The sequence below is a fragment of the Pagrus pagrus genome (assembly GCF_965226575.1).
Source record: "Pagrus pagrus genome assembly, chromosome: 7".
NCBI classification, from domain to species: domain Eukaryota; kingdom Metazoa; phylum Chordata; class Actinopteri; order Spariformes; family Sparidae; genus Pagrus; species Pagrus pagrus.
The window spans coordinates 9,412,362-9,436,372 of NC_140191.1; the positions used below are offsets into that span (position 1 = coordinate 9,412,362).

General features: G+C 42.2%; 2 protein-coding genes across 2 annotated transcripts; both read left to right on the forward strand.

Annotated features, from left to right (window-relative positions):
* Positions 1–229: 229 nt before the first annotated feature.
* snip1 (Smad nuclear interacting protein) lies at positions 230–3,149 on the forward strand. Its single transcript, XM_084357549.1, has 4 exons — positions 230–534; positions 786–909; positions 1,585–2,126; positions 2,218–3,149. Exons 1-4 carry the CDS (start codon positions 374–376, stop codon positions 2,480–2,482), a joined length of 1,092 nt encoding a protein of 363 aa, XP_084213675.1. The 5' UTR covers positions 230–373; the 3' UTR covers positions 2,483–3,149.
* A 953-nt stretch (positions 3,150–4,102) lies between these two features.
* LOC311259815 (mitogen-activated protein kinase kinase kinase 5) lies at positions 4,103–23,752 on the forward strand. The gene is made up of 28 exons (XM_084357148.1): positions 4,103–4,566; positions 4,672–4,811; positions 5,901–6,088; positions 6,243–6,411; positions 7,802–7,908; positions 8,099–8,269; positions 8,442–8,554; positions 9,919–10,078; positions 10,282–10,432; positions 11,365–11,469; positions 11,795–11,844; positions 12,422–12,517; positions 13,759–13,843; positions 14,224–14,357; positions 15,768–15,895; positions 16,740–16,876; positions 16,991–17,096; positions 17,205–17,362; positions 17,956–18,157; positions 18,358–18,523; positions 18,866–19,031; positions 20,673–20,858; positions 20,960–21,065; positions 21,211–21,457; positions 21,705–21,817; positions 22,748–22,845; positions 22,934–23,010; positions 23,202–23,752. The coding sequence occupies exons 1-28, from the start codon at positions 4,230–4,232 to the stop codon at positions 23,296–23,298; spliced, it is 3,993 nt and encodes a 1,330-aa protein (XP_084213274.1). The 5' UTR covers positions 4,103–4,229; the 3' UTR covers positions 23,299–23,752.
* The last annotated feature ends 259 nt before the right edge of the window (positions 23,753–24,011 follow it).

The window sequence follows — 24,011 nt, forward strand, 5'->3', positions numbered from 1 at the left end:
CGATATGATTTGGGTGATTTAAGGCAAAAATAAAGATTATCGTTTCAAACTTTATTCAAGGTACTGTAAATGAGAAAAGCAGTCATGATTGTTTTATTTCACACTTGCTTTCGTAACGTAAAAGCCTGTTCCCCGTGCGTTTGAATAGAAAAGAGTTGAATCACGCCGGAACCAACTTGAAAAGTAAGCAGGGACCATACCGAGATAAATTCTCGGCGCACCACCGGAAACGGAAGTGCGCAATTCGAGCATAACAGTCGAAGTTTGTGGTCGCTACAATTTTTGAGTTTGCCTTTGTTTTTTTATCTAGTTTTGTGAGGAAGACGATTTACGTTTGGTTACACGACGGCTGATATCGTTATTATATTTCAGAATGACCAAAGAAAAGCGACACAGGAGGAGAGAATCTCCGGAGCGGGAGTCCAAAGTGAAGATAAAGCAGGAGAAACTGAGCCCTGTTAGGCCACAGACATCACGCCGCTCGAGGTCCAGATCCAGCGGCACCTCAAGTCCACAGAGGAGGAGAACGAGCAGGTATTTTTGATTTATTGTCGTCATATCACTTCGTTTTTGTCAGCTGTTTTTAGTTTTTTACCTTAAAAGAGGCAACATACGCCTTGGCTAGCGAGTCATTATTAGCTAAAGATGTTGTTTAGTCTGCTAGCTCTAAACAAGCGCAGCTACACTCCATATTATTGTATTTTTAACAATAAATAATTAACTTGTCAGTTTGTACATGTGTTTTAAAAGTCATTTAAGAGCCTGTTTTTATGTTTTTCGTGTAGATCACCGGCCAGGACGAGGGACCGCTCACCAGGTAGAAGGGAGACCTCTCCCGCCAGGCGAAGCAGCAGATCGCCCAGGAACAGGAGAAGTCCCCATCGTGGACCTGATTTCAGAATAAAGCGGGTGATTAGGTTTTAAATTACTAACAAGATGCCGTTAAGATTTTAATCATCAACAGCAGAGATCGAAAAGTGGTTACCGGGTAGGTAACTGTTTCAGTGGCATGTTGTCGTCTGACATATACTAATAATAAGGATAAGATGTGTTCATACAGCACTTCTTAAAACAAAGTTGCAAAGGGCTTACATGGGTGAACCAGAATTGAAACATCTCAGAACTGCACTTGGGCAAATAAAACTCATAGATACCAGCCATCGAAATACACCGGATTCTTTTAATTAAGATCCATGCATCATTCCCTGGGAAATTAACAAAAAAGAGGAAATAAGAATAAAAATGACGAATCTGCAATGTACCACAAAGTGAGAAAAAAAAAATTCTGGATATGTCCCTTCACCAGAATCTGCACCAAAAATTAATGGGGTCTATTCTGAGCCAATACCCATCCTCCAATCAAGTTTTGTTGCAAATCAATAAATTACAATAAAAACTCAAGACCCAATGTGCCTTCCTTGTAATAAGTTTTTAAAAAAGTCAAATTGGCTATTTAGCATAGTGAGATATTTTTGACTAGAAATAAGACAAATATACTTGGTAAGATTTGTTTTTGTTGTGCTGTACAAAATTGTTCCTAGAACTCTTCCTTCCTAAACTGTCTTCTTACCAAATATCTCCCAGGAGCGAGAGGAGCATCGGGGTAGTGGTGATGAGCGGAGGAGACGAAACGACCAGCCAGAGGAGAGGCGGAGCAGGTGGGAATCAGACAGGCCTCGGGAGAGAGACCGCGGCGGAGACAGACACAGAGAGCGAGACGCCCTCACCTCCCAACAAGCTGAGAGACAGCAGCACGATGAACGCCGCCGGGAAAATCGTCAGCGGCGCGAAGAAACCCAGGACCAGGACTTCGGACGGTCTGACGGAGGGGGCAACGACGACGCGTCCCCTCCTGTCGACAAAGAGAAACCCAACTTCGAACTGTCGGGGGCTCTGACAGAAGACACAAACACATTCCGGGGGGTGGTGATCAAGTACAACGAGCCGCCCGAGGCTCGCATTCCCAAGCGCAGATGGCGACTGTATCCCTTCAAGAATGACGAACCTCTACCAGTCATGTACATTCACAGACAGAGTGCCTATTTGTTGGGGCGGCAGAGAAAAATCGCTGATATCCCCATTGACCACCCATCCTGCTCCAAGCAACATGCAGTATTCCAGTACAGGTAAGAATAACAACCATCAGCTTCAGTGTTTCACTTTACATTACACTTGGATGATTCATACATGTCTACCTTTCTGTCTGTATCTCTCTAGACTGGTGGAGTTTACACGTGCTGACGGCACCCCTGGCCGCAGGGTAAGACCATACATCATTGACCTGGGTTCCGGCAACGGCACCTACCTGAACAACAAGCGCATAGACGCCCAGCGCTATTACGAGCTCAAAGAGAAAGACGTGATCAAGTTTGGCTTCAGCAGCCGCGAGTACGTCCTCCTGCACGAGTTCTCAGACACAACCGAGGTGGACGCCAAGCCCGAAGAAGGGGAAGAGGAAGAGGACGAGGGTCTTGATGAGTAAATTGGAACCCATAAACTGTGTTGCCCAAATTCATTCAGGTTAGATTACATCATTATCATCAGTGTCTCTGCAGGGAGTGGAACAATTTACAGAACAGGTCAGTGTGGGATTTTACTAAAATAATGGAACATGGCTGGTTTGTATATCCTGTATTTACCGGACAATTGCTTAAACCTGCCACAACTGTCTCAAAGAAGACTTCCTATTCTCAGGTTGTTTGTGTAATGTTTGTGTGATGCATGACTGATCTCACATCTGACAGTTTTCACAATAAAACGTGCTTGGTGCCAGATGGATATCTCGCGTAAGTACAATAGTTCATTCTATATTTTTTAGATCACAGCACCCAGTACAAAGTTTAGCTGAAGGCTGATCTCTTGTCCATGTCCAGACTATATGTGTGTCACTGTACATGATACGTGGAATGTGATCTCTTGATTCATGTTTATTGAGTTAAACATTACATACAAGACGTACAACTTGTAACGATATTGCCTTTTTTGCTTTGTAGTGCAGGGAAAATAGTTGGTGCCGCTGTGCGTTTCCTTGCACCAACGCTGTGTGTATTTAGAGACTTCCCCTCTTTATTTTTATCTGTTTTGAAGCCCGCAGCATTCATAGTGAATTTCCATTTATGTACTGTAAATAAAGACAGTGAAGATTTGGACTTGTCTCAGGAGTTTTTAATGTTGCCTCCTCATCAGAGCTGTGTACATGTTTTAGTGCGTCATTCTTTTCTATTGTTATGCTACAAATTGGAAGAAGCATTTGTGGATTGAAAGTAATTATTTATGCATAATGACTTTTTTCTTTGCATGAATTATTCGTTGTCTTTGCAAGAAGACAGAATCACAAAGGATGTAGTAAGTGTCTTTACGAGGTGGGACACAAACAGCAACTGCATTTCAGTTTGCTGCGGACGCACGTTTCAGTTCACAGGGAAAATATAATGTATGAAAACTTTGCTTTGACAAGAAATATTCCCATGGTCAAAATTACAAGATAAAAAGTACGAAAACTATGAGATGTTGACTTTTTAATATCGTAATTTTTATTTTGTTACAATGACTATCTCATAATTTTGACTTAATCTGAATTTTTATTCAATTATGATTGAATTTTTATATCATAATTTGGACTTTTATATCTCGTAAATTCATATTTCATAATTTGGACTTTTCGTCACTTAATTTTGACTTGATCTCCTGACTTTATCTAATATTCTCGACTTTTTTACCTCCATAGTTAGACTACTATTTTTTTTATGTCATAATTATGAGTTAATCTCAAACTTTTGACTTTTTATCTGACTTTTAACGTTTTATCTTATAATTATGACTTATCTCCTAATTTGTACTTTTTATGTCAAAATAATGACTTGCATTCATGTTTTGTTTTTTTTGTTTGTTTGTTTTTTAAATGTAACTTATCGAAAAGGACTCATCTGAACTTTGTGATAAAATAGTTTCTCACAGCAGAGGTCATGAGAGAGTCGGCGCTGAGCGGCATCCAGTTTCAGTCTCAAAATGTCAGCGGGCGGGGCGGAGCGGGGCAGGGGAGGAGAGGAGGGAGGAGAGGGCAGGAGGACAGGAGGGCGGGTCGAGAGGAGTACCGGGAATGGTAGTGGATATGTGAGCGGAGGCGGCGACGCACCTGGGGAATTACAAGAACAAGCAACAGCCCTGTTCTGTTTTAAATGGAGGCTGTCCGGTCTGAGGACATGCACTGACTGTCGGCTGCAGGAAAAATGTACACGACGGAGCGCAGGCGAATGAGCCTGCACGAGCTGAGGAGGAAGGACCCGGTGCGGGTGTCAGCTGGAAGTTTGTGGCAGGACTCTCTGGCGATGGAGCTGAGCGGCAACGGCTCGGGTAAACAGATCACGTCCCCGCGGAGTCGCACCAGAGCCGTGTCCGTGGCGTACCTGGTGAACGAGGACGCGTCGGTGCCGCAGACTGAGGAGAACCTGTCCCTGAAATGTGTGAAGGAAGCCTGCGCGGACGCACACGCCCTTTTCAAAACCATCTCGTTTGAGAGAATATCTCTGGGCACCACAGACATCCTGGATAGTTTCTACAACGCAGGCAAGTGCAGGCATGCTTGGCCGTGGGGGCAGTGTTGGATGACACATACGCGCAGCACTACGCCAATTACGCAAACTCACCCGCCCTTTTAAATTTCCTCCGCAGACGTAGCAGTGGTGGAGATGAGCGACTCTTTCTGCCAGCCTTCCCTTTTCTATCACCTCGGAGTGAGAGAAAGTTTCAGTATGACCAATAACATCATCCTGTACTGTTACAAGCAAGATAGTGATCTGCAGGCGGTCAAGGTAACTTAAAGCAACACAAACCCCTGATTATTGTTATTACAGTAGAAATGGATGCATGAAAAGCTGTATTTATGTAGCACCTTTTAAAACAAGTGCTTTACATTAACATTAGTACAGAAGAGAATGAAAGATAACACAAAAACCAGGCTCAGAGCAGACAGAAGACAAACATAGTCACAAAACAAACACACAACGCATGCAGCAACAAGTCATCGCACAGAGCAACCAGGGCTGCAGCTAGTGATTATTTTCAGTTATTTTCTTGATTAATAGATTGTTTGGCATGTGAAGTATCAGAAAATAGGTTTTTAAAAATGTCAGTCTGTGATTCCCAAAGCCCACAACCCAAAAATCTTCACTTTACTGTCACAGAGGAGAAAATATAAATATTTAAACAGCTGTAGTCAGAAATCGATTGATCAAAATAGCTGGCGATGAATTTAACAGTTTAACTTCTGAGAGCAGGTCTGAGAGCAACCCCTCGAAATCATAGAAAAGCCAATTTAAAGAAGTCAGATTGATATAACTTGGGCCAAAACTAAACTGAAAGGCCAAAATGTCAACAACCCATAGAGGAGTAAAGAAAGAAGCTGGAATCAGAGAACTTTGTCTCAAACCGGTCAATCGATTTATAAAAGATATTTGGCGATCGATTTAACAGGTGATTCATTTATTAATCGTCGCAGCTCTAAGGTCGATTGGGGCTCACAAATGATTTGCCTGTTAAACCTATGAGGGCTGCAACTAAATATTATTTTCATCATGGATTAATCAGGAATTATTTTCCTAACTAAACAATAATGGTGTGATCTATTAAAAGTCAGAAAATCACTGCCTCCCAGACCCGAAGTTGACACCTTCATCATCATTATACATTTATATAAAACAGAGAAAAACTGCAAATATTTACTTTTCATGAAAAGTTCCATATAACAGAGATTAGATGAAGTGATTTAACTGAAATTAACCATTAAGTATTAAAAAGAAAAACCACTGACAGCTGGCAGACGATGCCTCGGCTTCACTGAGGCCAGGCGAGATCTCAGTGTAAATTCGTCCATGTGTGATGCGTGCATTGTCTTCCTTCAGGAGCAGTGTGGGACTTACACGTTCATCCCCTACGTGGTGTCGCCTCAGGGCAAAGTGTTTGCCTGTGATGCCACAATGATGACTGGTATCAAAGAACTGATGCAGCCCAGCTTCCAGCTGGAGCCCCTGCTGACCCCGCTGGTGGAGAGACTGGTGCATCTGCTGAACAACGTGCACGTTCAGTCCAGGTCAGCACACTGCAGGGCTACGTGCTTTGCCAAAAACATTATCATCTCAGATTACACATGCATTTGCTTATGCTCACAGCTTCCTCCCATATTTTACTTCGCTTGGCTGATTCATTGAAGATTGCTATGACTCCTCTGCTCTTCATGCTGACAGCGAGTACTTCCGGGAATCAATCAGACATGAGATTCGGATGGCCCGGGAGCGTTTCAGCGGCAAAGACCTGAGCCAAGAGCTGAGCCGCATCCAGAAACGCCTCGACAGTGTGGAGCTGCTCACCCCGGATATAGTCATGAACCTGCTGCTGTCCTACAGGGACATTCAGGTGTGTGTTCATGTGTGAATGTAGGTAAATGCCTAAAAATAAAAGGTCTAAACTAGGGATACTCAACTCAGTACTCAATAACAGGAGGCTAGGGGCCAGTTAATAAACAAACATTAATAATATGTAATATCAGATGCAATGAATAAATATTAATAGGCCCATAAGTCTTTCTTTGAAATTCTATATTTACAAATTAACTGACTTATTAACATAACAAATTAACTAAATAAAATGGATGGATCAGATATTTGAGTTAATTTAACAGCTGTAACTGCCTTTTTGGTTACATTTGAAAGAGTTAATACAACATCAAACAAAGCCAGAAGCACTTCCATCGAACAATCAAGTCAAATGTTGAAATGATTCATCAACATAAATCATACACATGCTTCTACCAGGGGCAGAATGAACAGCACATGTAAGGACTTTCAGTGTGAAACACACACTCAAGGGATCACAATCATCCTCATTTCTGCACAACTTTGAATTTTCTCCAGCCAACAGTTGTCTTCCCCTGGATAGCGCTTTACTCAGCCTGAAAGGCTTTCATGCAAAGATTAGCCTTCTCTTCTTACTAAAAGCCAAATTTATCCCATCATGCAAAACACTACTACTACTAGAACAGGTACACACGCTTTAATGCTCAAAAAACACATCAGTTTCCTCATACTGTCCAGTGCTGCAGCTCCGTATTCGCCCTCTGTCTCTTCTGTTTTAGCTCCTGTCTCTTTAAGCCCCCCCCTTCCTGAATACCCAGTCTGGTCTGATTGGTCAGCTCACACACGCCTGAGCCAACACCACTAACAACAACAGAGCAGCGGTGCTAAATCAGTGCTTACGTGCCAAATTAGCTGCTAGGTATAAATTATGCAGATATCACAAAGTCACAGAGATAAAGGCGGGACTACTGACGAGGCGTTTCAGGAGCAGTGTCTTCTGTGGGAGAGACGAGCTCCTGATGATGCAGACTTTTGACCTTTTCAACTCTCAAGAGGGAGGAAAAAAAACTGAAAAAGCATCATAGGTCTCCGTTTACTCTAAGGGAACCAAAATTCTGTTTCTGTTTTTCGTTTTAAAAAGCCTCTGGATGAACTAATTGAATAATGGACTCACTTTGCTGCACTAATTATGTGCATATTTGAATTGAAACATAAAAACTGTATTTCATTATGAAAGCATTGCTGTTGATGATAAGCAAGTACGAGCGATACATTTTTTCGAGCCTGCAGGAGTCATGATGAACCAAATCCCAGCATCAGATGTGGGCGTCACAAAAACAACCATTATGATTTTTAGTAATAAATGTTTCAATGACATGAAGTATTAAATGCTGGTGTCCGATGAAAGCGTGGTTAATAATACATCGTAATCCTGCACCCTCTTTCCTCAGGACTACGATTCCATAATCAAACTGGTGGAGACTCTGAACAACCTGCCCATGTGTCTGGTGGCGGGACATCAGAATATCAAGTTTCATTATATATTTGCTTTAAACAGGTACCCAGACAGCTCTTATCGCATTCATGTTTTGTTTTACATGCAATATTAATTAAACTATCGTAGTCTCTTCTCTGGTTTCAGCCCAGTCCTTTTTGTGCCATTCTCAGCCTGAAGCCTTTATTTGCCATGAATGCATCGAGATAAAAGAGCTCATCACCGCTAATATCATGTAATCTCCCCTCATCAGGAGGAATCGCCCTGGAGATCGCAACAAGGCTTTGGAGTTAATTCTACCTATTGTGGAGTCGGGAGGGAAGGTGGCGTCAGACGTCTTCTGCCTGTGTGGCCGGATCTACAAAGACATGTTCATGAGCTCTGGGTTCACTGATCAGCGCAGCAGGGACCAGGCCTGTTACTGGTACAAATACCTTGTGTTCATGAGAAGGGTGGCGTTTGTTTGTCACAATGGAGCCTACACATTAGCTGCTGTCATTTTTTTTGCGTTGCCTCATTATTCTAATGTTACTTTGTCGTCTATCTGCCAGAGTTTCAGTTTAATCCACCTGCGCTGTTTTTCTGTCGTTTGTCAGGTATGGAAAAGCTTTTGAGACGGAGCCAACTCTTCACTCGGGCATCAACAACGTGGTGCTCCTGATGGCAGCCGGCCACGAGTTTGATACTTCAATCGAGCTGCGCAAAATTGGTGCTTAATGCTTTCAGAGTCTTTCCCATTCAGTGTGTCATAAGCTGCACTACTTTATGTTGTAGAACGTAAACTCTTCTTATTTGGCGGTTGAAATGAATCATTTCACCACTATTGGCTTTAAGTGGAAAACCAGCACTGCGTTTCATTAGTAGTTCCACTTCCCCTCGTTTACCCTCAGCCCTCAGTATTACGTAACGGCATATGTCACCCGAGGCCACTTGGAGAGCGGAGGGAAAGTTGGCGGGGGAGGAGCGAGGGCTTTAAATGGAATGCACATGCCCTTGTACACTTTCACAATGAACTATCAAGGATCGACGGCCAGTTGTAGACTCATCATAAACACCAGCAGACTTATTTCAATGAGGCGAAGGCGTCTTCTGCAGATAATTGCAATACGCCGGCACTTGGTTGCATAAGTATATGATTAAGGATGTTTTCTTTGTGAAACTTCCTAATGGCCAGCCAGATAATGTTTACACATGAACTACACAGTATTTGTTAACCATTTACAAACATCAGTTGCAGCTTTACAACAAACAGGTGCTTAATAAATGTTTCATAGAGCACTTCATTGTTTGTTAACAGTATAATTAACTATATATTTACCGTTCATTAGAGATGGTTATTATAAAGTGTCACCTCTTATGCAACAATCTGCTAACTAGGCGTGTGAACATGCAGGCCAACCTATACCTGTAAGACCTGTAAGATTCGCTGGACAAACTGAAACTGAAAAGTAATTTCATCTGTTATTGAATGGATGAAAATGAGCTCAATAGCTAACTTTGGCACGCTCATGTGTTCACTGAAGTGTTGACAGTGAGGAGTGTTGACTGATGTCAGGAGTTTTACGTATGTTACATGCACCAACTGCATTATTGCAGTACTTTGCGGGTGAAGGAACGACACTTAAGATGGTGGCAGGGATTCCCCCAAGGGCAAGTCAAGCAAGGGGAAGTCAACGAGGGCATGTTCAATGACTAATGAAACGCAGCCTGGTACATGTAGGAGAGTGTTTTTCTCCATATAGTACTTGAGCTGCATGTCACAATGCACATCAGGACATGTTCTTTGGACTGATGCAAGCACATGATGGTCTGTTGAATTGATTTCTTGAACAGAATCAATGAGTGTTAAAGCACATGTGGCCTATTTAATGCCAGTAATGCACATAGTAAGTGTGCAGATAAAAGCTTTAATGCACTCCATTGTTCCTGCTACTGGAAGATGAATAAGCTCAAAGCTATGTACAGGGCCATCGTGCAATATATTGCTGCACATATTAGCCTATTAGCTTGGAAATATGAGTGATTTTATATGAATTTGTTAATGACCAAGTGTTATTCTCTGTTGGTGTTCAGGTGTGACTCTGAGCACCCTGCTGGGTAGAAAGGGCAGTCTGGAGAAGATGAAGGTCTACTGGGATGTCGGCTTCTACCTCGGAGCGAACATCCTCGCAAACGAACACAGGAAAGTCATCGAGGCCTCCGAGAAACTCTACAGACTCAAAGCTCCTATCTGGTGAGGCTCGAGCACCAGGTCTTGATTAGCAGTAATCATGCAGATCAGGGTGTTTAATCAGCATCATCATCATTTTACTCTCATTTGATTGGTTTGAATAATTAATCAGAAACCCCTGTGGATTTGGAAAGCATTAGATAGATTCTGGACTTATTTCCATATTCATTTGTTGCAAATTAATTAGTTAAGTGCGTTTCTCTCAGGTACGTGGCATCCATTATGGAGACGTTCATCCTGTACCGTCAGTTTGCCAAGCCTCCCGAGGGGAGAGCTCCTAAACAGGACACCGTGGACTTCTGGATGGAGCTGCTTCTGCAGACCTGTAAACCCACCGACTCCACAGCGCGCTGCCCAGTAAGCAACACTGATAACCTTAACAGCAACACTAACAATAAAAACGAGAGGAGGCTCTGTCCGTTTGAATCTTAAAGGAACAGTTCAACCAAAAATGACAATTCAGTCATTATCTACTCATCCATCCCATGTTGATGGAAAGTCAGGTGGAGTTTTGGTCTCGAAACATTTCTGGAGCATTCTCCCAAACAACTTAAGTAGCTGGGGACTTGTTTTTAAACAGAAGAAGATCCCCATAAATTGGCTCCATGCAGCTCATCCAGCGTACTTCAGCTCTCCAGAAGCCCTGAGATTCCAAATCGATTTGGAAAGATGTTATTTACATTCCTTTTTTTAGAAGCAAAGAGCTGCAAAGAGCGTTAGCACACGTCCTGTCTGAAGTGGCTGAACCAGCTCCAGTGCGGAGTCTCGTGTCTTCCAGAGAAGTCCCCATCTACTTCAGTTGTTTAGGAGAATATTGCAACCGTTTTGCTGTGAAGCTCCAGAAATGTTTTGTGGACTATGAAACTTCACTCAACTTTCCATAGGCATGAGGATGAGTAGATAATGACTGAAGTTTCGTGCTTGGGTGAACTGTTCCTTTAACTGTTCCTTTAATCAGTTAATCAGTTTGAGTGATTTTTTTAAGAAAATAAGTCAAAATACTCTGATTCGAGGTCCTTAAATGTGAGTATTTTCTTTACTACAGTTCATTAAATATCTTTGTGTTGTGTACAAAGTAAGACAATTGAGGAAGTCATCTTGGGGTTTGGGGAACACTGATTGGCATTTATCATCATTTTCATCATCAGCTAATCGATTAATCAAGAAAATAAACAACAAATTAATAGACAATGAAAATTATTGTTATTTTCAAAGCCTTATACACACTACTGTATATGATAAGATAAGATATGTTCAGGAAGGTTTGATTTTCAATTGCTGCTTTCCAGGTGCTCGTTCTGGAGCCCAGTAAACTCCTCCAACCAGCTATCGTGTGTGTGAGCGAGGAGGATGAAAGCCGCACTGTCCAGTTGAAACATGTCACCACCTCTAAGGTATGTAGACCCTCCGCCACCCCCGCTCCCTCAACCCCAGAGCAGCTTCTTATCTCGGCATAAGTTTATGAGTACCTGCCTTACACACATAATGCAGGATAAGTTGCATCATAACCGGAAGAACAGACATTTGTCACACTTTATGATCCAGTGAATGTTTAATCAGGTAAGTACGTGGGTGTGTTCTTTGACTGAATTCATACCTGTTGACTCTCTCAGGTGTATGTCCATGCAAATAAAAGCCGCTCTGTCATGTGTAACGTGCTGCCCGTCAGCAGTCAGACTGTCTTTATCCTGTGCTTTAACTTCATCCTTGATTCTACAGAAAGGCTTACACCAGTGGACTTTCCCAGCCTCTGCAATCCGGGGAGTGAGGTAAAGTGGAGTACAGCATGTGCTAACATCGCTCAAATATCTGCTCCCGGTTCAGGGTGTGGTTAGGCCTGCAGCCAGACGACCCAAAACATACGGGTTGTCTGGGAAACCTTGGCCGTCAGTCAGATTTTTGTTCTGTCAATATCAGTTCAGGCTTTGCTGCTTTTCTGTTGATTCCCCTCAGGCTGCCGATCAGGTTGCTGTGTACTTTAGACTTTAGGTTTTGTCTGCCAATTTGCCACTCGGGCAATTTTTCACAAATACCCAAAACAGTGAGCTGCTTGGTCCCTTCAAAACCACAAACAAACTTCATCAGATTGCACTGTTTGGGGAAAGATAAGAAACTTTAATCATTGATGCAGGGCCTCCCTGACCTAATCAATTTTCCCTGATACCCTTTGTAATTCAAACATTAACCGTTTGTTCCCTGGAACAAAAAAAAGGGGGTAGATGGACACAGTCTGTTTTAATCAGTGTCAACATTGCCATGCTGAGCATTTTCAGAACAAATAAATGAGGGATAATGACTATTTGAAGAGTAAAAATCATTTCTAAATATGCCTTTTTCCCTCTGAAGTGCTTCAAAGATCGATGAGCGCAGCTGCTTCCTGTACGTCCACTACAACTCAGATGACTTCCAGCTCTGCTTCCCCTCCGAGCTTCACTGTAAAGGGTGAGTGACTAATAAAATGGTGTGAATGATTCACTCACTGACCAACTGACTGGCTAGTTAAAGATGAGCTGACCATCATAACGACGGGGTGTGGGAAGATAATCAGAGAACGACAGACAAACAGGCAGATGTTTTTCTCTCGTCACTGGCCTGGAGAAATGAGTGTGATGTAATTTCAGTGTGTGAGTCATATTTCCTTTCCATATCTCCCTCCTGCCTTCAAGGAAATCACCCTAGGACTGATTTTTTTTTTTTCTTTTTTTTTTCAAAACAGTCGGTTGACCCAAATCACGACCTCAAATCCATCTAACCTCTTGTGGCATCTAACACTGCAGATAAAATCAGCTTTGAGAGATCCGCTGCAGAAGTCTCTGTTGCCACCTCAATATAGTGGAAGTGAACTCAGTTTTGTTTGTGGTACTCAAAGCACATCTAAATGACACTTTTCTGATATGATATCCTTGTTACTCAGCAATGTAAAAGGTTTTCTTGTAGGAAATATTGTTGTAAATATTTTTTGTGATTAAAGTAAACTGAAAGGGCCATTTAGTTCCTTTTTAAATGAACAAAAGTCATGTTTACATTCACAGATACTCATGGTGTGTATCATTGAGTTCTAACAAACATGTTGAGTGCATTTATTTCTCAATCAAACATTTGCGAAGCCAACTTTATATTCTATATATAACTATTTAATATTCTACATTCTGCATTGTGTACATTGATGTTTTGTTGTTGGCAGTCTTCTTTTTTTGCAGCTAAAAGCCTTCATCTATTTGTGTGCATAACAGCATATTGTTGTCTTAAGTGTTGATTCGCATCTAACTGCCATTGTTGACAGGTTGCTATGTTTGCTAATTGGCACTCTGATGCCTACATGACTTTGAGTCATTGCATTCACAAAGTGTTGCTTGTGTTGTAATACCTATTCTGAACTACCTAAACGTTGCCCCCGACCAATGTTATTAAAACTGAAACTGTCACTGTGATTACCAAAAACAAAAGTCAAACTGAAGATGTTTAAACAAAGAAAACTGAACTGAAATGAGCAAACCCACTCTGGATAGTCACTGAAGCTAAACTGAACTGAAAACAAAAATTCAAAAATGAAGTAAAACAAAACTAAGGAAAAACACAGAACTACATCTAGTTGTTATCACTTTGCTTTAACCGATATTCACTAAAACGTTATTTAACCATCGTTAACAGCAGATTCTCATCTCAAACTGCTCTCTCTCTAGTTTCTGCGAGCTGGTGAACTCTCTGCTTCAGCAGGCTAAAGAACCTGCTCCAGACCTGGACCATCTAACCGGGGGAATACTAGAGGTCAGTCCCAGTCCTTCATTTCTCTGACGCAGTGCGGCTCTATTTTAGCTCTCACTCGCTTCAAGAAGTAAAAAAACAACTGCAATCGCTGCGTGAAAATCACATTCACAAGAGCAGAAGCACTCCCTTCATATTTTCCACAGAATTTGGCATTGTGTGTAGTGTGTGTGTTGTGAAAACAGATAAAAAAACATTCATATTTGTTTTTGTAATTGTTCTCAGAACGTTGGACTTGAATGAATGAAACATCTGTCCTCTCAGTCTCAACGTTTCTCACTTCTGCTACTTGTGGTTGCTTGTGAAATTCCTCACCACTCCTCCGGTGCTCTTACTCTCAGTCACTGCTTTCTCATTCATGCCGTCTGCATTTCCTCCCACAGTACATCTATGAGACCAATGAGAATGGAGACAAGGTGGTTCTGGGTAAAGGGACGTACGGCGTGGTGTACGCTGGGAGGGACCTGAGCAACCAAGTCCGCATCGCCATCAAGGAAATCCCTGAGAAGGACAGCACGTATGAGAACACTCCCACTGTTTTTTCACTCAGTCATCCCTTACTGGAAAACAGAGCTGCACTGTTTTTCACAAGAATGTCTTTTTCCAAAATAACATTACCGGGAAAGGATTTGGCAGAGGGGACTCTCACTGGCATGCTCCCGATTCCCAGTGCTCTTTAGGAATCTTTGGGGAGACGGATGAGTGTTTATACACTTCCCTCTCTGCTTGTTACTCTGTAATCTACACAAAGAGCTAAAGCTTAAATAAAAGATTCGGTCGAGGGAAACATGATATTTAAATCGCTTTTTAAGCATTTGCCAAACCTCTCTGTTTTAAAGACACAGCACGGTATTTATCTTCATCTGTCACTCTTCTGATGTTGTAATCATCGAGCTTAACTCATTAGTTCGGCAACAAAAAAATAGTCAAACTGAGAAGTAATGTGTCAAAGTAGTCTTTGTGTAGCAATGATCAGATGTAAAGTGACACAATAGAGAAGATCCTGTTAACTGAACCAAGACGGGGAGTAAGTGAGTTAAAAAAAAAACACTTTAATGTGGTGCAATAGCAGCTATCATGTGACATAATGTGTAAGCCTTTTTTTTAAGCTTTTAAAGCTTAAGCAATCAGCTCCTCTTGACCATTCATTTATTTATTTACAATGCAAAGTTAATCATTGTTTGACCTTGTTTATTCTTCCTGCTAACACTATACTAATGCTTTTTTTGTTGTTGAGAAAAACATTATTTGGTCAACACAATATAAATTGCATGTATCAGAGGTGATATGTTATCTGTAATGCACGGTCAACAGACTCGGAGTCAGTCGTGATCTACTCACCCTCATGCAGATGGAAAGTTGGGTGAAGTTTCAAAGTCCACAATACATTTCTGGAGCTGCGCAGCAAAACAGCATTGCAGCATACTCCTGAACAAACTGAAGTAGATGGGGACTTGTTTTAAAATTAAAATATCACTTAAAATGGCTCCATACAGCTCGTCCAGTGTAATCCAGGTCTCCAGAACCCCTTAGATTCCAAATTGTTTTGAAAAGACGTTATTTACACTCTTTTTAAGCCCAATTGTTCACTGTAGCTGGTGGTGCACAAGCTCGTCCATGCGTCGTGGATGTAAATAACATCTTTTCAAATCCATTTGGGATCTCAGCCTTTAAAACAAGGAAAAGACGACACTATATCATGATATGACGATATCAGAAATCGATGTATATCACGATCACAATTGAATATCGATATATTACCCAGCCCTGCTGCACAGTGTACTAAATTTGTAATTACAGCATCTAGATTTTGTTTGAGTGTTTGTGTTTGTCCAACACGATTCATGCTGACTATCTATCATATGTGATGTTGTATTGTTGACCAAAACCTCGCAGTCACACTTGTGTATCTCTCCGTCTCCCCCAGGTTATCGCAGCCCCTCCATGAGGAAATAGCTCTGCACAAGAGGCTAAAACACAGAAATATTGTCCAGTACCTGGGCTCTGTCAGTCAGGAAGGCTTCATTAAGATCTTCATGGAGGAAGTACCCGGAGGTATGAACCCCTTACATCTTAAACTTCTAATATATTTAGTTTCAAAGAACAGGAGAGGGTGTTGTAGCTAAATCTACACAAGCAGACACTGATGTAAAATGGTTAAACTTGGTTAAAATGGTTAAAATGACACCTTGCACATACCCTTTGCGCTATGAAACTTAAAAACATTGTAAATGAAAACAGGAAACTGTCTTTCTAGAACCGCCTGAGGATGTCTCAAACAAGTTGGCGTCATTAAATCAGAAAACCTGTAGATCAACAAACTAGCTTCTGCTTTTGTTTCTATGCATTCATCTGCTTATATTTAACACAGGGACCCAGACTGATGCGTCAGTACTGTTCTCAGTGTTTCCAAGTAATCTACAAATCAATTATTATGACGTGGAATATTAATAATGGGTCATAATAGGTCACAAAATGTTCACTGGAATTAAAACAGTCAGTGTCTTGCAAAGAATCTCGGTTACGTGGAAGTGCCAACATAAGGAAGCCGTGCCCCTGCTCTCAAGTCTGCACTTCCTCAGTTGCTGCAGGGCTTTGTTACAGGATGATGACTTGATTAAGTATCAAGGAAGTCTGCTCTGTCTAGTGTTCAGATGTGTAAGGGTGATTGCTTAACTTCTACTGGAAGGCAGTTTTAAGAAAGTGGGTGGTGCCAAAGTCCTTCTGCTCATTGTGGAAAAATCTCCTCGATGGCGTGATTGTCAGATAAACAACTGAAGATATGTCAACAATCACTCCAGAGCTGGGTTTGATGGTGCCAGATGTAGCTGAGACACTGTTGGGAAATCATTTCCGCAAACATGAATCAGCAAATATCGTTTAACGTCCCTGCTTGTAGGAAGTTTGTCGTCTCTCCTGCGCTCCAAATGGGGTCCTCTGAAAGACAACGAAGCCACCATCATCTTCTACACCAAACAGATCCTGGAGGGGCTCAAATACCTTCATGAAAATCAGATCGTCCACAGAGACATTAAGGTGAGCAGAGTCGGGAATTATTTCCCTTTCTAGAATAATGTCATCCAAGCTTTTAAGTATTCGCCAGTCGTGTTGGTGAAACATCTCAGCATGGCTCATTTGTCTGCTGTGCAGGGTGACAACGTATTGATCAACACCTATAGTGGAGTGCTGAAGATCTCTGACTTTGGAACCTCCAAACGATTAGCAGGAATCAACCCCTGCACTGAGACGTTTGCTGGTAAAACGCTGCATATTTTAAAACCTTTCTTGACTCCTTCTTGTTTCTCACTGTGAACTGGTTGCAGTCGTTGCATTTTAACTACTTTTCTGATGATTTTTCCAATAGGAACTCTGCAGTACATGGCCCCAGAGATCATAGACCAGGGGCCTCGGGGTTATGGGAAGCCGGCTGATATCTGGTCTCTTGGGTGCACTATTATAGAAATGGCAACAGGCAAAACACCCTTCCATGAGCTGGGAAGTCCTCAGGCAGCCATGTTCAAGGTAAATAAGGGAACGTTGTTATGTTAAGTAAATACTGTACATGCACGTATTATGGTAGTATCATGACAGGATTATTCTGAATTTGGCAATATAAATATTTGTGTAGAGGTAGTGGACACAATCAAGGCTTAAAAATAAAAAATAAAAATCATAAAAGTCACTCTTGAGTTTTCCTCTAGCGCCACCATGAGGTTCACATTTATGGTTTTAAATAAAACGTCTCAACTTTTTAATGGATTGCCATGAAATGTATTGATTGCCCTCAGGATGAATTATGAAGACTTTGGTTATCCCTTAACTTTCCACCTAGTGTCATCATCAGGTCCAAATGTTAATTTGTCCAACTCTTTTTTTTTTTTTTATCCGATGCCTGCAAAACTAATGCCAGCTCACACCTCAGAAGGGGACCACGTTAGGTATTAGCATCTTAGCATTGTTGTTTTGTGCGTTTTAGCTTTCAGCTCAGAGCATTACTGTGCCTAAAGACGTATTCATGTCATTTAACGCAGCTATAAACTCTTATTTGAACAAATGCTAGCAACTTCCGTCTTTTTTTTATTTATTTTTGATCGTCAGTGATTCAATCCCTCCAGGTAGGCATGTTCAAGATCCACCCCAAGGTTCCTGAGTGCATGTCGGACACAGCAAAGTGCTTCATCATGAACTGTTTCACGCCGAACCCAGACGACAGAGCCACGGCCGCAGAGCTGCTGGGGGACCCCTTCCTCAGGTCGTCCCCCAGGAAGAAGGCCAGGGCCCAGCAGGAACCTGAATCTAAAGACTTCCTTAATGCAGGTGAAGCTTTAGTACACATCAAATCCACATACTGCCGTTCTTTCTCATATATGTTGTTTTTATCAGCCAGTCTATCAAGATTAGTTACAAAATCTTCTTTTGTTTTTGCAACTGTTATGACCCATGAGAGATAAGTGTTGTTATTGAACCTGGTACCTGGGATTTCTAACCCTCACACATGAAACCGCAACCTTTTGCAGTCGACTATCAACGCAGCCTGTCTGTACCCATCTCCATCCTCGTGGAGGACACCGATTCCTACTCGGGTTCGATCGACCTGTCCTGTTCCCTGGACCTCAGGAGGCCGCAGTCGGCCTTCAGAGCAGATGAAATCTCCGAGAGCCCACCCAGCACCAGCTTCCTGCCGTAAGTTAGAGTGTCACTCAGCAGAAGATGAAAGCCTTATGTGCATTAGCCATGGTTTTACAGGATCTTACGTCAGTGGCAAACCGCACTGAGGTTTCAGTCAAATCTTCTGGTGAGGCGACATCCTGTGTCGGTATAGAAAGGAGGGTAAAGTGCCACTTTATCATGCCACAGTCTACAGATAACTATGTATTCACTCTTGTGAAAATACCCATAAATCACACATGCATCATCCTTATCTTCATTTCTTTATCTTGGGGTTTTCATTTTAATAGATACGTTACTTGTTTTTTTTATGTCTTTATCTGATGATCCGGTGTGATTTATCTTCTCATTGTCCAGATTACCAGAGGACTCGCCATCAGAAATGTGCAGTCCAGCCTCAACAGAGGAGAATATCGGTCTTTTTATGCTGAGAAAGGACAGTGAAAGGAGGGCAACGCTGCACCGAGTCCTCACTGACTACATCAGTCTCGTCGTGTTCAATATACAGGAGTCTGTCCCTCAGGTGGGTGAAGAAGAGTCACAGCTCAAAGCATTGTGAAATCTAATAACTGCACATCTTCCAACATAACATATACTTTTATTTGTTTGTACTTTTAACACGGCCATCACAGATAAGTCTTTGCTAATAGTCAAAGATATCATGCGCACATTTCCCCATTATAATCCCTGAATCCCTGAATGTCTGGATTCCATTTTAGTTTGATATTACACAAATTGTCCAAACATGTTGCGCTGGCTTTGCAAAAACCTCCACGTGATCCAACAGCCGCATGGCACGACTGTCTACACTGCAGCGAGTGCAAAACTAATATTAAAGTTGGCTTCATAGTTAATAACTGTGAGCCTGGAGGCATTTTCGTCAACTTATTTAAACTGGGTTTGGCTTTTGTTTTCCCACTTAAAAGCTGTCATGCATGCACAAGAGCAGTGAGGCATTTTCCCTAAAAAACTACTTTTAGACTTTGATGGTTTTCTCCCTGGTTCAGATTTTGCCAGGATCCACTTGGACATAAAAGCCCACTAGTCACAAAGGACCTATCAACACAGGCCTAACAAATAGAGCAACTTTTTGTACCGTTTCCTACTCGCTTCCTACTCCTAATAAACTAAACCTTTGAAAATGTCTGCCAAGGCATCATTATCAGACTCTGACGCTGCAGGTTACATTCAAGTCCTAGTGCTTTATTTTTAGCCTAATATCCTGCTGATCTGTTCTCCTGTTGTTGGCAGACGGAAAGGTTGCTAGAATTTCAAATGTATGGAAATGGATGTTAAAACTCACAAGATCAGCACCTTACTGTACATTTCATCAACTGGCCAACTGCCTCTTGTGCAGCACTTGTGTGATGCATGATTTTATGAAGATTGAGAGATAAAAGCTGGGTTTAATTTCACAAATTTGAATATCATAATGATCAAAATGTCAGAATCTGCGCATAATGTTTATGTGGACTTATTTCTTAAGTGTTTGGATCAACGAGTAATCTGTAAAAACATGAGACTAAGCTGTTGTTTTCAACACAGCACCACAGCTGTGACTTCAGAGGCTTATCATAGAGCACGGCTGCCCAAAGTGAAGTTAGCTCGCCATAAGGTTTGATTTGTGCTCGCCAGATGTTTCTAGCAACAAAATAATAATTGTCACGATTTATATGATATGAATCGCTGTTTGCTGTTTTAGTTGTTTGTAATGTGAAAATGCTCTTTAAAATTGTAGGATCGCTAATTATTGTTATTTTTCATCATCTTTGAGTGACACTTTGTGCAGGAAGTCAGTCAATGAATGTAGCTGAAGGATCCTAGTACTACAGAAGCCCTGGGAGGCAAGTGAAAAAAATGAGGAACTTTTATAAATTTCAATTTTCTTAAGTTATAAGGAGAGAAAACAGTTTAGATCAGATTTAGAAAACTGATCACCACAATTTTCTTTCCTAACGTGCCTCTCTGGGCTTCCCTACAGCACCATTATGTGTCTTAACACAACACAATGGTTGCTTGCTTTTGGCCCGTGGCTCACTATTATGTTGACCCTCCAAGGGCACTCCCGATAAAGGGGAGCAAAGGTGACTGGAAAATTGAAAAAAAGTCTAACTAAGAACAATAGAAGGGCTGTATTCTATTCTATTTTTTGTTCTGTTAACAGCATGGCGAGGGATCATCACTAACTGCAGACCACATCAATGAGCTCATTAGCTGCTTGAGAGACAACATCCGCTCCCCGGACAGGAAGCAGCTGACCAGTTGCCTGCTGGAGCTTCGAGCCAAACTTCTGGCTGCCGCGGTGTCACCAAACAGCCTGCAGGTGGTGCTGTTTAGCTTCCAAGATGCCGTAAGTCACTTCAGAGTCGGCACAAACATTTTCCTAGTCAGTAGATTGAGTGAAACACAACTTTTCTCGCAATCATGTTAAACTATCTGCTCTGTGTGTAGGTGAAGAAGGTGTTGAGGCAACAACAAGTGAAGCCTCACTGGATGTTCGCTCTGGACAACCTGCTGAGACAGGCAGTCCAGGACGCCCTCACGGTGCTTTTACCAGGTACAGCTTCATCTCATCCAAGTTGAGGAGTTTGGGTTAAATCCCTGAAGAGAGTGCACACGTTGTTTTGCTTTTTCTTCCTGTCGTTCATTTATTCACCGTCTTTGCTCCCATCCATCCCACCGCTCCCCTCTCTTCCTCTCAGAGCTCAAACTCCAGCTGCAGTCCTCATTTGAGATGGAGGACAGCAGCCCTGAGGAGCAGTGCAATGACCCCGACACTCCTGTAGGTCTCGACTGCGACCAGCAGGTGGCGTCAGAAGACACGCAGGACAAAACGCCCATAAATGAGATCCCGTTTGCACCCAGCCCCAACTACCCTGCAGACCTCATCCTCAGCCCCAACTGCCCCCTCAGTGAAAAACTAAGAGAATTACGACTAGAAACCAGAGGGTGATTGTTTCATTTATCAACAAATGTATTTTTAATGATTTTTGTGATGAGTTTGCATTGTTCGCACGTCTGTGACGGATTTATTTTTAAATGCTACATGAACTTACATTTGGCATTTAAATGAAATGCTTTTGCTGTGAACAAAACCACAAAGCCCTGGAACACTAGACGTTAATCACACAGCGATTAATCAGAATTTTAAGCTGCACTGCTTTCTGCTGAGTGATGATGGCTGTTTGGGTTTCAGACTGCTGACTCAGCTGAATGAGAAGGAGAGAGAGTACCAGGAGCTGCTGAGGAGCTCTGTCCAGAGGAAACAGGAACAGATAGATGCACTGAGGAAAGCGGCAGTCACTGAAGGTAGCGTTTTGAACCACACAGATTGTTACAACCATGTAGAACTGGTTGATTCCCCCCTGCTTGTAATATCCGGTAAAAGAAAATATACCACATTAGACACATTTTTTTTCTGTATTTCTACCACTAGGAGTCTGTCAATTAAAATATGTTGTTTAAGACATTGTGAAGTAGTGTAGGATCACAGGAGTTGTTGTCTTCATAGTTCAGCGACCACCTTTGCTGATGAAAATCTATCTGACCTGACTCGGGCATAAATGTCTCGTGGGTGAGGCGATATTTAAACGTTTTATTCACGTTACATTGAGTCATATTCGCTGACTTCGTTCCTCACTCTCTGACGTATCATGTGATGTTTCCCCTGAAGTTAAAGTGACAGGCAACTACACGAAATGCACTGTAACCGTGAACAAAATTAGTTTCGAACACTGTTGGAAACAACTCAACAAAATGCATAACAAAGGCCCAGTCTTTTAATGCTTATGTTACATACTATATCTTTACAATGGAGGATATTTATTACATTATCTAAAGTCGTTTTCCAATAACGCGACTGTCTGAGAGTTGTTAAGAGCTCAGCCTGATGAGTAGCCACACAAGCTGCGGCATGACCAGTATTGCATCAGTGGACCAAGCCCTCTTTGGTTTATCAATTCAATGACTCTCATTACTGTTTCTTAACACTTGTACCAGTCAGTCTCCACCACGCCTCAGCTTCAGGCTCTGGATTTCTGCCTGACTGGTTTGTGTCGGAGGCGTAGACCATCGGATCATCAGCTAATGTGCTCAAACTTGACTCATCCGTTTGGATAATGATTATGCAGCGTGCCTGCGGAAAAACGCAATAGGAGTTTCTGTCATGTGTAACATCTACACGGTGAGACACAGTATGCCTGATGCCGTCTGAGTGGTTGTAATCTCTGTGCATTATAGATGGTGGATTGGCTTCACAGACAAAGTCTAATCCAGAGGTGAAGGCTTTGGTGCGCTGGCTCAAGTCCGTCCCCGTAGATCGAGACACTATCAATAAGGTAAACTAAACTAAAGCTTACTCCCGAGGCTGTTAGTATTGCTCCCCGGCCAACTGTTAATCCTCACCTGTGTGATCCTGTTTTCTAGCTGCTCTCTCATGAGTTCACCTTGGACTGTCTCCTCCGCATGGCCTCCAGGGATGACTTGATGTACTGTGGAATAAGGTGAGCTGACTCCACACATCGCCCTCACACCATCTGTCCGTGGAGAAAGTGTAAGAGGGGATTACCCTCGGAGATGGTGGTGCAGAAAAAAAACAGCAGTCCACCTCGTTAGATTGGGTTTCATCAAAAAGCCCCGGTGGTGTTTGAGACTGCATTGACATCTGTTAAAATCTGTCCAATTGCTGTTTCAGAGGTGGCATGCTGTGTCGACTCTGGGCAGCCATCACAGCTCGAAGGAAGACCCAGCTCAGCACGCACATCGAGGACAGCGAGGACACTCTTCTTTAATGGCTGCTGATGTTGTGCATCAAAGGACAGATTTATGGACAGGCTGGCCCTGTGTTATCTGGAGGAAGTGAGGCAGCGGTGAAAGTAACTGACTTATCAGAGAAGTCTTTTTTTTAAAGATACTGACCGCTTCTTCCAGTTGTTGTGCCTGTTCATTAAAATGCATAAAGCTAAGTCTTGCCAGCATTTCACATTTTCTCAGGGCTTCCGTGGCAAGTGGGATTTTAATTATGCCTTCATAAAAAAAAACTGCCTATTGGAGCATTGATTTGTCTGCCAACGAACACATTTAATGCTGTTTTACGATGACGCTGTTTTACAGAAAGCTTAGCAGGACCTAAGTTATTAAAGGCACACTGTATTTAAGATGACCGTCTCTGCATTCTGATTATTTGTACAACATATCCTGTTAAAACTCATTCAGATAATAAACAGGAACCTTTAATCTCCCAGACTCTGACTCCTTATCTGCGTGCAGCCATGTGTTTGCAACAGGGAGGAACTTTTTTTTTTTTTTTTTAAAGGGAGTGACGTGAAATGGAAGAGGTGATGAACAGTCTATAAATTCCACACGTGTTCTCTCATCTGTTTTCACAATGTTGACATCTCCTTAGAAACAGTGACATGGGCTTTGTGTGTGCGAGTCGAGGGTACGTGTGTGTGTTTCATGCTTCTGTGGAGGTCTACTGTTCGACTTTTGTCCGATAAATGCT